At 40.5% G+C, this 13,776-nt stretch overlaps 1 protein-coding gene across 1 annotated transcript in view; it reads left to right on the forward strand.

The window, feature by feature from the left end:
- tmem232 (transmembrane protein 232) overlaps positions 1 to 13,776 on the forward strand; it is a gene marked incomplete at its 5' end in the record, with an annotated part of 34,668 nt that overhangs the window by 13,578 nt on the left and 7,314 nt on the right. The window contains 2 exons of the mRNA XM_084113312.1: positions 450 to 612; positions 1,374 to 1,543. Coding sequence (XP_083969438.1) covers positions 450 to 612; positions 1,374 to 1,543 — 333 coding nt within the window. The remainder of the gene's footprint in view (positions 1 to 449; positions 613 to 1,373; positions 1,544 to 13,776) is intronic.

Genomic DNA, 13,776 nt, shown 5'->3' on the forward strand with positions numbered 1-13,776 from the left:
GAAGGTGTCAGTTAACAAGAAATTAAAAAGTTACCTGTAATAAAAAAAACTGTAATATTGAGTTAATACATAATAAAAACACCAAGCAACACGTTCTCACCTTTGAAAGTTTATTCCATTTCTTTAGGAATTTAAATCTCAGCGGTTTCACAACCAGAAGCTGATTATGCACTTATAGATGTATTTATGGATTTGCATTTTAATGTATTTTTGAATAAATAATAAGATTGGACTAAAAAATCTGCGTCATTGATGCTGGTGACAAATAAGATAACTGACAGAATCTGGACAGAACAGAAACGAAATGTTTTGTGTGAGATATTCCTTTAAATAAATCTGTGTGTCATACTCAAAAAGGTTCTGAATAAATCTTTAATCATTTGATTAATTAATACTCATTTTGTGAAAGTATTTTCATTTATTTATTTGTCTGTATTTTGTCTGTACAGAAAGCATCCTGGCCATGGCAGTTGGAGCACATATACTGCTCCATTTTGATTGACATTTGCCTGAACAGCTGCTGTGCTGAAATTAAGAAAACAGCCCTCATTGGGCTGTCAAACTCTTCTCCGTGCAGATGTTCTGGAGGACTTTTAACTTTGTTAAAACAATGTAAGTTCTTTAAACAGAAATATGCTTAAAGGCTGTGTCCGAAAGATTTAAAATGCTGCCTTTGGAAGATGCATTCCAAGGTTGGAAGGCATCAAGGCACATCCAAACCCAATGTTAGCTTCACTTCCTGTCTCCTAAGATATCTTCATCTAGTGGCTGGTGGTCAGTTTGTGTGTAAATGTACATTTTTGACCAACGTTTTCCCCTTTTTATAGCATTTCTTTGCTATTGTAAATTACTATTGTAGTAATGAAATATTTGCTTAGTTATAACCAAAGCTCTCTCTATTTTGTTCACTAAACCGTAGAACCGTTCACTAAACCGTTACGCCTCAGAAGTTTGAAATCAGTCTGTTGAGGTATCTTCATGCATAAACGCTGCAAAGTCATTGCCTGACAAGGCAGCGAGGCAATAAGTCAGCTGCCTAAGCTTTCGGACGCAGCCAATGTCTGCATTAAACTAGAATCATACTCTGAACTAGAGGTAGGACTAGTGGGTAATTACATAATACAAGTTTATGGGATAAAGTTTATATACAGTGGCTTCCAAAAAGTATTGTCACATAAAATTACGTTTCTTTATTACACCTGTGGTTACTTTGCACTGCAGGTCACCTGTGTTAACTTGAGGAGAACTGGCTTTCATAACATACATCCACTAAAAGTATTTGCAACCAAAAAAAACCTTTTCAAATACTTTTTGGGGCTACTAGTCATAATGTCTATTATAAAGACAAGTAAAGCAGGTATCTGTGTCTGTAGCGCATGAAGACAAATGGAGGCTGCGGTACAGTGTGGTTCAAGGTTTGGCACACATCAGCCGGAGGATCACGCTTTCAGAGAGTCTGAGGAACACTGCCTGGATAACACTTCAGAAACACCTGAACCAGGAGACAGACCCCCGCATAATCAATGCTGTGAGGATCATTGAGGTACTCCAGCTTCCTGCTGCTACAAAGTAAATTAGTCCAAATATTAACACACTACTCACAACTGAAGAAAAAAACAATTGCCCTTAAACTGGCCTGTCAATTACTCTTATTAACACTTAAGTCTCTTACTCTTATGTCTTTTCACCAGGCTTTTCTTGTTTAGAATATTTCCCTCTGCTTAAGAGGGATTTATGTTTCTGAAGTCAGCAAACATTAGTTACGAGCAGTGTTGGGAGTAATGCATTAAAAGTAACGCGAGTTACGTAATCAGATTCATTTTTTCAAGTAAATAGTATTGCATTACTTTTAAATTTACATCAAAATATCTGAGTTACTTTTCAAATAATAATTTATTGACTGACACCTCTCCTGTCCCCATGTTGAGAGAATTTGAGAGTAAAGGTGTTATGTGCGCTGCAATGATTAAATATGTAAAAAATTACAAAAGTATACTTTATGTATTTAATCTCACTTTATTAACCAATATCTTTGCTGCCAGTACATCTGTCAGCTGCGGTACCCTTAAGTACCAGCAGAAGGCAGCCTCGTCCCTCAATGTTTCCATAGACTCTTTTATTTCTGGACTTCATTTCTTAGTACCCTCTGCCCATTATTAGTTAACCTGTTTCAGCTGTGTCTTGTTTTCTTAGTTCATTACCCTGTCTATTTAAATGCCTTTTGCCCTGCATTCATTATGAAGTCTTGTTTGTTTTGGTTTGCATCTGCTGTCAGCATTTCGAGCAGGTCCTATGTTCCTTATGTTCATCTCTGCTTGAGTTTTGGATTCCTTGTTTCTGTTAGCCCTCCGTGAATTGTATGTGTGTTTGGACTGATTACATGCGCTTGACCCTCTGTCTGGTATGGACTATGACTTTAGATTACATTTATCATTAAACTGAATGCTGTCTTACCACCACCAAATCATAACAGCTGCTAACTCTTGATCAAATTCAACCATACCAAAAAGCTTAAATAACTTTAGATAAACATCACATTTAATTTTAGTTTTTGTTTTTATTGCTTAAGTAAAAGTGTTTACTTCAGCAATAAACTTTCTTCTTTCTTTTCCTGCGTCCTATTTGTAATCCAGAATGTCAGCACAGCTGAAAGGTTTGAGAGCTGTACAGGACATTTGCATTTCCTTCAGCCTGAGGCTGTTACAGATTGTGTTGCCAGAACATACATGAATATGAAGATGAAGGAATAAGGCGGTCTTTAATAAATCCACATAAAGAGAGTATCGTATCACACATCCAAACATAGACGAGACCCGACAACAATGAACAGAAACAAGGGAACTTAAATACACAGGCAAACAAGGATAATTAAATCACACACACGACACACCTGAACTGAATGACAAACCAAATGAGTGACCATGACAACAAACTAGGCAGGGAGAAACGTTGCAAAATTAACAAAGTCCAAACTGAGTGAAACTGTGAAATTACACCCCCTCCCAGACAGGTGGGACCTCGCGCCGGCAGATGAATGGAAGAGGCTCTGGTGGAGGACTAAAGTCCAGGAGAGGGATTGAACGGAAAGTCCAGGGTGGTGTGATCCAGGGAATGGCCTTGAACAGGGACAGGCAGGTGATGACCCAGGCCACAGCCAGAACTGTGATCCATGGCGGTGGCGCTGAAGGGAGGAGTCATTGAAGTAGGCATCCAGATAGCACCATGGGGATGACTGAGCCTTAGGGGTGGAGCCGGAGAGCAGCGGACGGCCTGCAGATTTGTGGCGAGAGTGGTGCAATGTCCGACACAGGTGGAGCCAACGGTCTGAGGGAGCCCGAATGCCTGATGCTCCTTGCTGGAGAAAGGAGCACAGGTCCAGGAGCCAGGGCAATGGGTCGAGGTGGATTGGAGAGTTCTGAGGCTGAAGGCGGAGCCACGGACTCCCCACAACCAGGAGGAGGTGGCTCACAGCAGGCACGAGGTATGGCCACACCACTGAGAGGAGGCTGGGGTGGTACTAAGGGGTTGATGGGAGACAGTGATGACTGGGTGGCAGGAGTGGCTGAGGCTTGGAGAGGAGATTGACGAGAAACACAGGGATTGACAATACACATATTAAGGCCAAGGTTGTAGTTTAGAGAGTAGGTGAGAGAAGGAGGTTGGGTGGGGCCAGTGGGTCTGATGATGAAGATTAAAATTTGGGCTGGATTAAAGGAGGCAGGGGATCCAACTCTCCAAAAACAAAACAAGAGTCTATTAAAGCCTCAAAGAAACTCTCACTCTCAGTGGAGGGAGCGTGGTCGGAGCTCACTTCCATACCCTTGTACTCCAAGAGGGACCCACAACAATGGATGGGCCAGCCAGCTCTTACACCTAGTCAGACTTGGCTAACTCAGGCATGTCCTGCTCGATCGCTCCACTTGGCGCGGGTATCACGGCGGAGGCAGACTTTTGGTCTGCGGTGGGCTCGTGCTGTCACTCCTCACAGCGGGATGGCCTCTGGCTGGGCACTGGGTTGGGAGTGGGACTAGCGTCATCGTCCTCGGTTCCGACGGTGAGCAGAGATCCACAAGATACCAGCACCCAGTCCACATAAGCAGCAAAGCTCCCTCGATGACCCTTCTTGGACAACTGTGCTTTCATGGCGATGTAAAACTGTTTCAAAGGTTGTAGTCATTTCTCTTTTGGTATGAAAGGGCCTTTACATTTGCCAAAAATAGAACAGAATAGATTTCTTTTTAAAAATGTTGGGCATCTGAAGTCTTCATAAGAGGCTGGATCCAAACTGGAGCTGACGTACTCTAGTTACTAGTTAGAGATGTGTCTTTAATCTCGATTAAAACTGGGAGAGTGTGTCTGAGCCCCGAACATTATCAAGAAGGCTATTCCAGAGTTTAGGAGCCAAATGCGAAAGCTTTCTGCCTCCTTTAGTGGAGTTAGAAATCCTAGGTACTGCCCGAAGCCCAGAGTTTTGTGACCTTAAAGAGCGTGATGGATTATTGGGCTATAGAAGATCTGTTAAACACACAGGAGCTAAACCGTTTAGGGCCTTATAAGTCAGTAGCAGTATTTTATAATTGATATGGAACCTAATAGATAAGCAGTGTAGAGATGATAAAATTGGTGTTATAAGATCTTATTTTCTTTACCTAGTGAGAACTAATTGTAGCTTGTTTATTAAGGATGCAGGACAACCAGCTAGTAATGCATTTCAGTAATCTAGTCTAATTTTTCAGAAACAGATAGCATGTTCCGTAGCTTAGCGATGTTTCTGAGGTGGAAAATGGCTGTTTTTGTATCATATGAAATATGATTTTCAAAAGACAAGTTGCTGTCTAATATTGGTTAACTCCCAGGTCTTTAACTGTAGAGGATGAAGTAACCGTGCATCCTACTAAATGCAAATTGAATTCTAAGAGATTCTGTGTACAGGTTTTTGGTCCAATAAGTAATACCTCAGTCTTATCTGAATTTAATAGAAGAAAATTACAGGTCATCCAGTATTTTTTATCTTTTACACACTCTGTCAACTTGGATAATTTAGAGATGTCATCTGGTCATGATGAAATATATAATGGAGTATCATCTGCATAGCAGTGGAAAATAATTCCATGTTTTTTTTTATAATATTACCAAGTGGCAGCATATATATTGAAAATAGCAGAGAGCCTAACACAGATCCTTGTTGCACTCCATAATTACTGATGTTATCTTAGATCTTTCCCTGTTTAAATAGACAAAATTGTAACGTCTGATAGGTACAATCTAATCCACCTTAATGCCTGTCCCTGAATACCAGTATCATTTTGTAGAAGAGTATTTTATGATATATAGTGTCAAACACTGCACTAAGATCAAGTAAAACTAGTATTGAGACTTGGTCAGAAGCTATAAGTAAATCATTTGTAATTTTAACAAGCACAGTGTCTGTGTTATGATAGGGCCTGAACATTTTCATAGATATAATTTTTTTGCAGGAAGGAGCACAATTGAGACACAAGTTTTTCTAGTATTTTAGACATAAATGGAAAATTTGAAATGAGTCTGTAATTTGCAAATTCATTTGGATCTAAATGTGGTTTCTTAATGAGAGGCTTAATAACTGCCAGCTTGAGGAGTCTTGGGAGACCTAGAGGCTCTTCTGCAACACGTAATAACTCTTTCAGTAGTTTAGTGGGTATTGGATTTAATAAACATATTGTTGGTTTAGATGCAATGATAAGTAGAGATGCACCGATACTAAATTTCTCAGCCGATACCGATATGATTCAGAGTGATATCGGCCGAAACCGATACGATAGTTTGGTGGTTCTGTCTTTTTAACATTAAGTGATTTGGCACCTGATGCAAAGAAGCCAGGGGCACACGTCGCTATGCTTTGTGGCACATCCGGTCTTCATTGGCATGTGCCAGTGAATAATGGCATGTGTCACTGACATTGTCGTGAAACACTGACACTGACACCAAATCGCGGAACATGTCACCGTATGCTGTGACACCTCCAGTAGTGACTGACAGATGAATTGTGCTATACTGATGTAAGTAAATAACCTCTGGTATTACAAAACATTCAGTGGCACATGTCACTCAAATACAGATGTGCCACAAATTGACAATATGTTTTAAAAATATATATATTACCTACTTTAATATGTTTATTGATATTAAAATTATTTTAAAATATCACTAAATGAGGTTATTTATTTAGTATTTTGTGTCACTATTACGTCAGTAATTGCACGGTCATCCCTTTTGGGGCAGTGAAAATGCTCCACTCCCACCTGGCTCTCTTCAGGGAGGATGGTAGCCAGGCTACCTCACCTCGGCTCGGGACTAGCCTAGACCTTCTGCAGTCATGGGGCTCGCAGATAGATCTAGCTGAGGAGCTTTGGATGAGTCTTTCCCTTTCCCAATCCTTTTCCAGTTCTACTTTTTTTATTATTATTTGTGATCAAACATTAACTAGCGGACCCCCTGCAGTATCACTGCGGACCCCTGGTTAAAGACCCTTGCATTATACTGTTACACATGCGTTTTCTTTCTCAACTGTTTACATTCACTTAAAACATAACTGTGTTTATGTGAATACTCACCAATACCAGCATTTTGAAATTATTTTGTGTATTTGACTGTTTAAGCGCAATCAGCAGCAAAAAAAAAAAAAAAAACTAAATTTAATGCTGAGAGGAGGCTTTATGTGTGCGCTCTTTGAGTGTGAGCACAAAATGTGGGAATGAGTAAAATTATGCACAATACACGCATTCCCACGCCGAAATTCAAGCCTTGTAACACCAACAATATTCATCCGGAGCAAATGAAACGAGTGTGTCAACTTGCTGTCGGAGAGATGACAGAGTGAGAAAGCTCAGCTAGTACTGTGTCTCTATTCTGTGGAAAATTAGTTTTGGAAGCGTTTTAGATATTTAAGGATCGATGTATCAAATAATCAATATTTTTGATTGCACATAGTTTATTATTTCAGATGCCTTTTTAAAAGACTACAACTGAAAAATGTATATATTATACACTCACCTAAAGGATTATTAGGAACACCTGTTCAATTTCTCATTAATGCAATTATCTAATCAACCAATCACATGGCAGTTGCTTCAATGCATTTAGGGGTGTGGTCCTGGTCAAGACAATCTCCTGAACTCCAAACTGAATGTCAGAATGGGAAAGAAAGGTGATTTAAGCAATTTTGAGCGTGGCATGGCTGTTGGTGCCAGACGGGCCGGTCTGAGTATTTCACAATCTGCTCAGTTACTGGGATTTTCACGCACAACCATTTCTAGGTTTTACAAAGAATGGTGTGAAAAGGGAAAAACATCCAGTATGCGGCAGTCCTGTGGGCGAAAATGCCTTGTTGATGCTAGAGGTCAGAGGAGAATGGGCCGACTGATTCAAGCTGATAGAAGAGCAACTTTGACTGAAATAACCACTCGTTACAACCGAGGTATGCAGCAAAGCATTTGTGAAGCCACAACACGCACAACCTTGAGGCGGATGGGCTACAACAGCAGAAGACCCCACCGGGTACCACTCATCTCCACTACAAATAGGAAAAAGAGGCTACAATTTGCACGAGCTCACCAAAATTAGACAGTTGAAGACTGGAAAAATCTTGCCTGGTCTGATGAGTCTCGATTTCTGTTGAGACATTCAGATGGTAGAGTCAGAATTTGGCGTAAACAGAATGAGAACATGGATCCATCATGCCTTGTTACCACTGTGCAGGCTGGTGGTGGTGGTGTAATGGTGTGGGGGATGTTTTCTTGGCACACTTTAGGCCCCTTAGTGCCAATTGGGCATCGTTTAAATGCCACGGCCTACCTGAGCATTGTTTCTGACCATGTCCATCCCTTTATGACCACCATGTACCCATCCTCTGATGGCTACTTCCAGCAGGATAATGCACCATGTCACAAAGCTCGAATCATTTCAAATTGGTTTCTTGAACAGTTCACTGTACTAAAATGGCCCCCACAGTCACCAGATCTCAACCCAATAGAGCATCTTTGGGATGTGGTGGAACGGGAGCTTCGTGCCCTGGATGTGCATCCCACAAATCTCCATCAACTGCAAGATGCTATCCTATCAATATGGGCCAACATTTCTAAAGAATGCTTTCAGCACCTTGTTGAATCAATGCCACGTAGAATTAAGGCAGTTCTGAAGGCGAAAGGGGGTCAAACACAGTATTAGTATGGTGTTCCTAATAATCCTTTAGGTGAGTGTATATAAAATTCAACCCCTTGTAGGAGTGACTGCGTTATATGTCACTGCTGAAACCCGCAATTTGCCGGGTTGGCGGGTGTTAATGTCCAGCCCTGATTGTATGGTTTGCTATTGCTGCTATCTCATATGAGTGCCAAAATGACAATAAAAAAAATTCTTCATGCCTTAAAATAGCTTGAATGTAACTACACCCTTGCCTCATTTAGTATATGCAGTTCTATGAATATGCAAATCAGCCCCACCTCCACTCACTCACAGCCAACCCCGACAAAAAGTTGCAAAACGTTTTTTAAACAGAAACGGTGGTGCGTTGAAGGCATTTGCCTCGCATTTCAGAATGAAAAGACAAAAATTTCAGGATGAAGGATAATCCACCTCTTACCTCCAAGACTGTTTTATGATCTATATGACCTTATTATTTTTATTATGAGTATTAGGCTTATCATTATTGCTGATCACTGTTGATATGCTATATTTTTACTAAATAACTCTTACGACAAACATGTATTCGAATATCTTCAATTGTTGCATATACCGAGCTGCAGCGGACACATTTGTAAAAGACTTTACTTGGACCTATTGTGCGAGCTGTCTCTTTAATACCGTGTGGTTTATATACATGTTGCTGCTGATTGGGCTGACATTTTTGACACATCCACCAAACAAGAGAAAACGTATCAAATGTTTATCCCAAAATAAACATTTGCTTCAAAAGGTAAAACACAACACCATAAATAGATTAATAAAGAAAAATCATATACAATATGTAAACTACCTTTTTTAATCTCTTAAAGGGGTGGTTGATTATGATTTTGAAACGACGATGAAACAACGCATTTTTACTGACCCTCATTTTAACATGCTGTAAAAAAATATCTGTGGGGTATTTTGAGCTAAAACTTCACATACCGGTACACACTCTGGGGACAACAGAGACTTATTTTACATATTGTAAAAAGGGGCATTATACCACCCCTTTAAGTACATTTTGCAATGTGCAATGTGATTCAGAACCTGAACGATCAACCAAAGGGGCAAAAATATTTCTGAATCCTGACTCTTGTAAACTTAGCAGCTTTAGAACAAACCTTTCCCATTCTTACAACGTATATCTCCTTCTAAGAATGTAAAGTATGACTGACCAAAAGCACAAATTTTTAGAGAGGAAAACTCTTGTTTGACTTTATCTGGCTTGAGAGTTGCCTTTGGCACATGACGATATTGCCACCAGTGATGAAGGCTTTTTCTGAGGGAGCACTTGTTGCTGGAATGCACAAGAACTTTCTAGCAAGTTGGCTAACTCTTGGAAAGTTTGCCACATGGACTTTCCACCATTTCTTTCTGTGAGTTGTGGACAAGTATCCCTCCAATTCCCCTTCTATTGCTTCTTTTAGAGATAAGGAAGCTGATCTTGCAGCTGCAGATGCACTTACAGCAGCTGAGGTTTTCAAAAAGCTGGCAAGTGATTTCTTTGCTTTCTTTTGTTCTGCATCAGGGCACTGTGATGTGGTGGCAGATGTAGGCGGCTCAACCGATGCTGCTGGATACTGTACGGTCAGCAAAGACTCCAGCTCAGATACAGCTCTGGCTTGTATTCCCTCTATCTTGTCGCTGTCAATGTACTGGGTTTTGAACCTGGAATCAACAAAAGAAGCCATATCCAGTAGGCCATCAATGGTGGGATCCTGATATTTGTCAGTGAGGATATTGAGAATGGTTGTCTTCATTGTTTTTGTTAGTTCAGTGTCATTATAATTCAGGCTCAAGATGTTGACTTTCAACAGGTAAAGCACTGGCTTTATGTAGGACTCACTCAGCGGAGAGTGCATCAGTAAAGTCTCTCAGTGGTCTCAGTGCCTTTTTCACAGACTCCATCACGTCAATGTCTTGCCATGATGGGACCAAATGCCTCGTCTTACGGTCTGCCTTCAGGACCTGCAAAATGGTCTTTTCCTGGTCAAGCACTTTCTCAATCATGTTGAGTCTGGAACCCCATCATGTTGGGGACTCGTGAGGAGTTTCTGTTGAAGTAGTTTCAGCTCAGTTTGAGCATTATTGAGAATGAACTGACGACTTTCTTGCAGATATATGTTATGCGTTCAACACGAGGGTCTTTGGCACTTTTTTCTAAAATAAAAAAGGATAAAATGTATTAATTAGATTTAATTGCATTTTAATCCACAAATGTTTTTATTTTTCAATTGTAATATTTTATTGAAACCAAACAGATTGTGCTACAATACCATTTTTTTCATATACAAAACATTTAAATATAATAATGCAATTTATATTGTAAACTAATCTCATAATTTTACTCTGTTCAGTGTTCCTAATGTAATTAGGACAAACAAACAAACTCCTAAATGCCAGTGACAATATTTTATTTTTTAGTTTCACTCACCTATAGATGAAGTCTGTGCCCAAAGCACAGCAGACGTGTCCAACTGTTGAGCTCCAAGGCCTTCACCATGTTAGCCCCACTGTCAGTAGTCATGCAGGTCATGTTCGCTTCTTTCAGTCCCCCAACATTCAAGTGCTTCCCTAAGGCCTTGTGCTATGAGCTCTCCCGTGTGGTCTTATGGGAAGTATGTTGTTTCTAGACACACACTGCACAACTTCCAGTCATCAATGAAATGAATGGTCAGACTTAAATAAAATGTAATGTTTTAAATTTTGTGTCTTGCTGCAGCATTCTTAATACAGCCATGGAATGGCCGTGGCGGAAAAATATTTGCGGCTGGGTATCTCCTAACGGAGATCTACGACTTTGAGCAGTCTTTTGAAGCCCTCATTTTCCACAGTTCAGTTCAGTATCCTTGACCAGGTGAAATGTCATTGCATCAGTTACATCTTTCCAGCGTTTACTTGTCCTGTCATATGGAGTTCCCTTCTCAAATGCCTCCTTCGTTAGAGTTGTTTGTTTAAGACTTGTAGCCTCTGTCTGCTGCATGGTTGTGCCCGATGCACTCACGCTGGGTCCCCTCCCAATTTGAGTGTCAGCATATTCTTTAGGGTGTTTTCTTTTGAGGTGGTTAAAAAGATTTGTCGTGTTGCCATCCGATATGCGAATCCTATCATTGCAACACATTACAAATAACTGTTGTTTGCGCCGTGTCTGTTATGGAAAATCCAAACCATTTCCATATTACCGGTGTTGAATTTTTTTTTTAGGGACCAACTGTTTTCATCCATCGTCACTGTGTTGCTAAATCTCACGTCACGAGTAATGTACTGTATATGATCCTGTTAACACGCCGACATCTAGCGCGACTTGCATTGCGACTTGTGACGTAGGTGAATGCCATAGAACTGCAATTGATAGAATGTGCACTGTATCATGATACAACGATATTTCCGAAAAAGTGAATCGTGGAGAAATTTTAATCGTTCACGATCAAATATTGTCATATCGCACACCCCTATTTAAGAGGATTTCATATTTAATTAGGCCTAATATTCGTAATGATTTTGGTTGATTGGTCATTCCTTTTTAAATACGATTTCCAGTGTAAAAGTCCCACTCCAGCACCACCTGGCTTTTGATGTAGATGTGACAAAATGAGAAAGAAAGGATAAGAAATGTAAAAAGAAAAGAGAATTTGGATGGTACTTTTTGGTCACAGAAGACCTAGTAAAAAAGTCCTCCTCCAAGCTCCAGCCTGCATTGAGTCCGACTGGAGTGTTGACGGCCTCCAAGTTCCAGTCCGCACTGAGTCCGACAGGAGTGGGAATACCCTCCAAGCTCCAGTTGGACTCAGTGTGGATGTTGCCCAAGCTCAAGTCCGAACTGAGTTCGACTGGTGTGTTGATGCCTTCCAAGCTCCAGTCTGCTCTGAGTCTGACTGGGGTCTTTACGCCCTCCAAACTTCAGTCCGCACTGAGTCCACCTGGAGTGTTAAAATCCTCCAAGCTCCAGTCTGCTCTGAGTCCGACTGGAGTATAAGCTCCAGTCCATAATGAGTCCGACTGGAGTGTGAACACCCTTCAAGCTCCAGCCCTCAATGTGTCCGACTGGAGTGTTAATGCCCTCAAAGCTCCAGTCCACACTGTGTCTGATTGAAGTGTTGATGCCCTCCAAGCTCTAGACCGCACTCTCTGTGACTGGAGTGTAAATGCGATCCAAGCTCCAGCCTGCAATGTGTCTGACTGGAGCGTCAATGCCCTAAAACATCCAGCCTGTAATGTATGTGGCTGGAGACTCGACGTCCTCCAAGCTCCATCCCTCAATGTGTCTGACTGGAGAGTGGACGTCCTCCAAGCTCCAGCCCGCTATGTGTTCGACTGGAGTGCCGATGCCTTCCAAGCTGCAGTTTTTTTTTTTTGGAGCGTCATGGAGGCAGAATCCACAGAGACATAAAAAAGGAAAACCTTTTAATCAACAAGAACACCCTATAAGTCAAACTGATTGACTTTGGCTGCAGCAGCCTCCTTCAAAGCTCAAACTATACTACATTCATGGGTAGGTATTGAAGCCATAGAATAGGAATCACTTAAATAGCACCTAATGATTTCTAGTATGCTAATAAACACCAAGACAAAATGCTGTGGTAATGCAATACCCACAATACAAAATCTCTTTCTTACAGGCACACGACTGTACTGCCCACCCGAATTCATATCAAATGGCCAGTATCACGGGGAGCCAGCAACAGTATATTCATTGGGGGTGCTCTTGTTATCACTAGTATGCGGGAAATTTACAGACTTCCACATCTTGAATTTTATCAATCTGAACCTTTGGTCCATAGCTGGCTTGTCACAAGGTGAGATCTTTATTACAACAAAGAAGGCCAATTCTAATTCTAAATCATACAAAAGAGAAATAGTTAATAAAACATGGCAGGGTAGATGATGCAGGATTTGTTCACATTTCTAACCTCCAGTCATGTCTTACAGTTTAGAAAAGAGAAGTTATGAAGGTAATAATGTCTCTCCTATCTTTCAGCACAGAGTTCTGCCAATTGATCTGCTCATGCCTGCAGCGTGAGCCAACACAGCGACTCAATTTGGGCAAGATTATTTTCCATGAATGGTTTAAGGTACTGAATTACAAATATTTTGAAGATATATTACCCAGAAAAAAGAAAAACTTATTTTAGTGTATGTCCTCTGAGGACACCTTGTGAAATGGGAGGAAGTTGTTGTTCAAAATAAATAATAAACTGACTAAATAATAAACCTGATTTTTGCTTTTGTTTCAGGTCACAGATGTGAGGAATACTTTGAAAATAGTTGCCATGGCATGCTCCCTGTCAGAGCCAGCCCAGTTCTTGTCATGGATCCAGCCAAAATCAGAGCCAAAATTGGCTGGGTCAGGTTTACCAGAGAAGCCTAACAGCTCCCTGTCTCAGTCCATCCGTGCAAACTCAAAAACTGCAATGCCCTTATTTTGTACCAACATGTTTTTACAATGTTCTTATATTTTATTACTTATTTATATGTATGTATATATGTATGTATGTATGTGTGTAAAAATAATAAATAAAACACAGTTGTTCTTTTAAGTCTGAATAACAAAAAAATGTATGTAGTCTGATA

This window comes from Abramis brama, assembly GCF_963993115.1.
Source record: "Abramis brama genome assembly, chromosome: 5".
Taxonomy (NCBI): Eukaryota; Metazoa; Chordata; class Actinopteri; order Cypriniformes; family Leuciscidae; genus Abramis; species Abramis brama.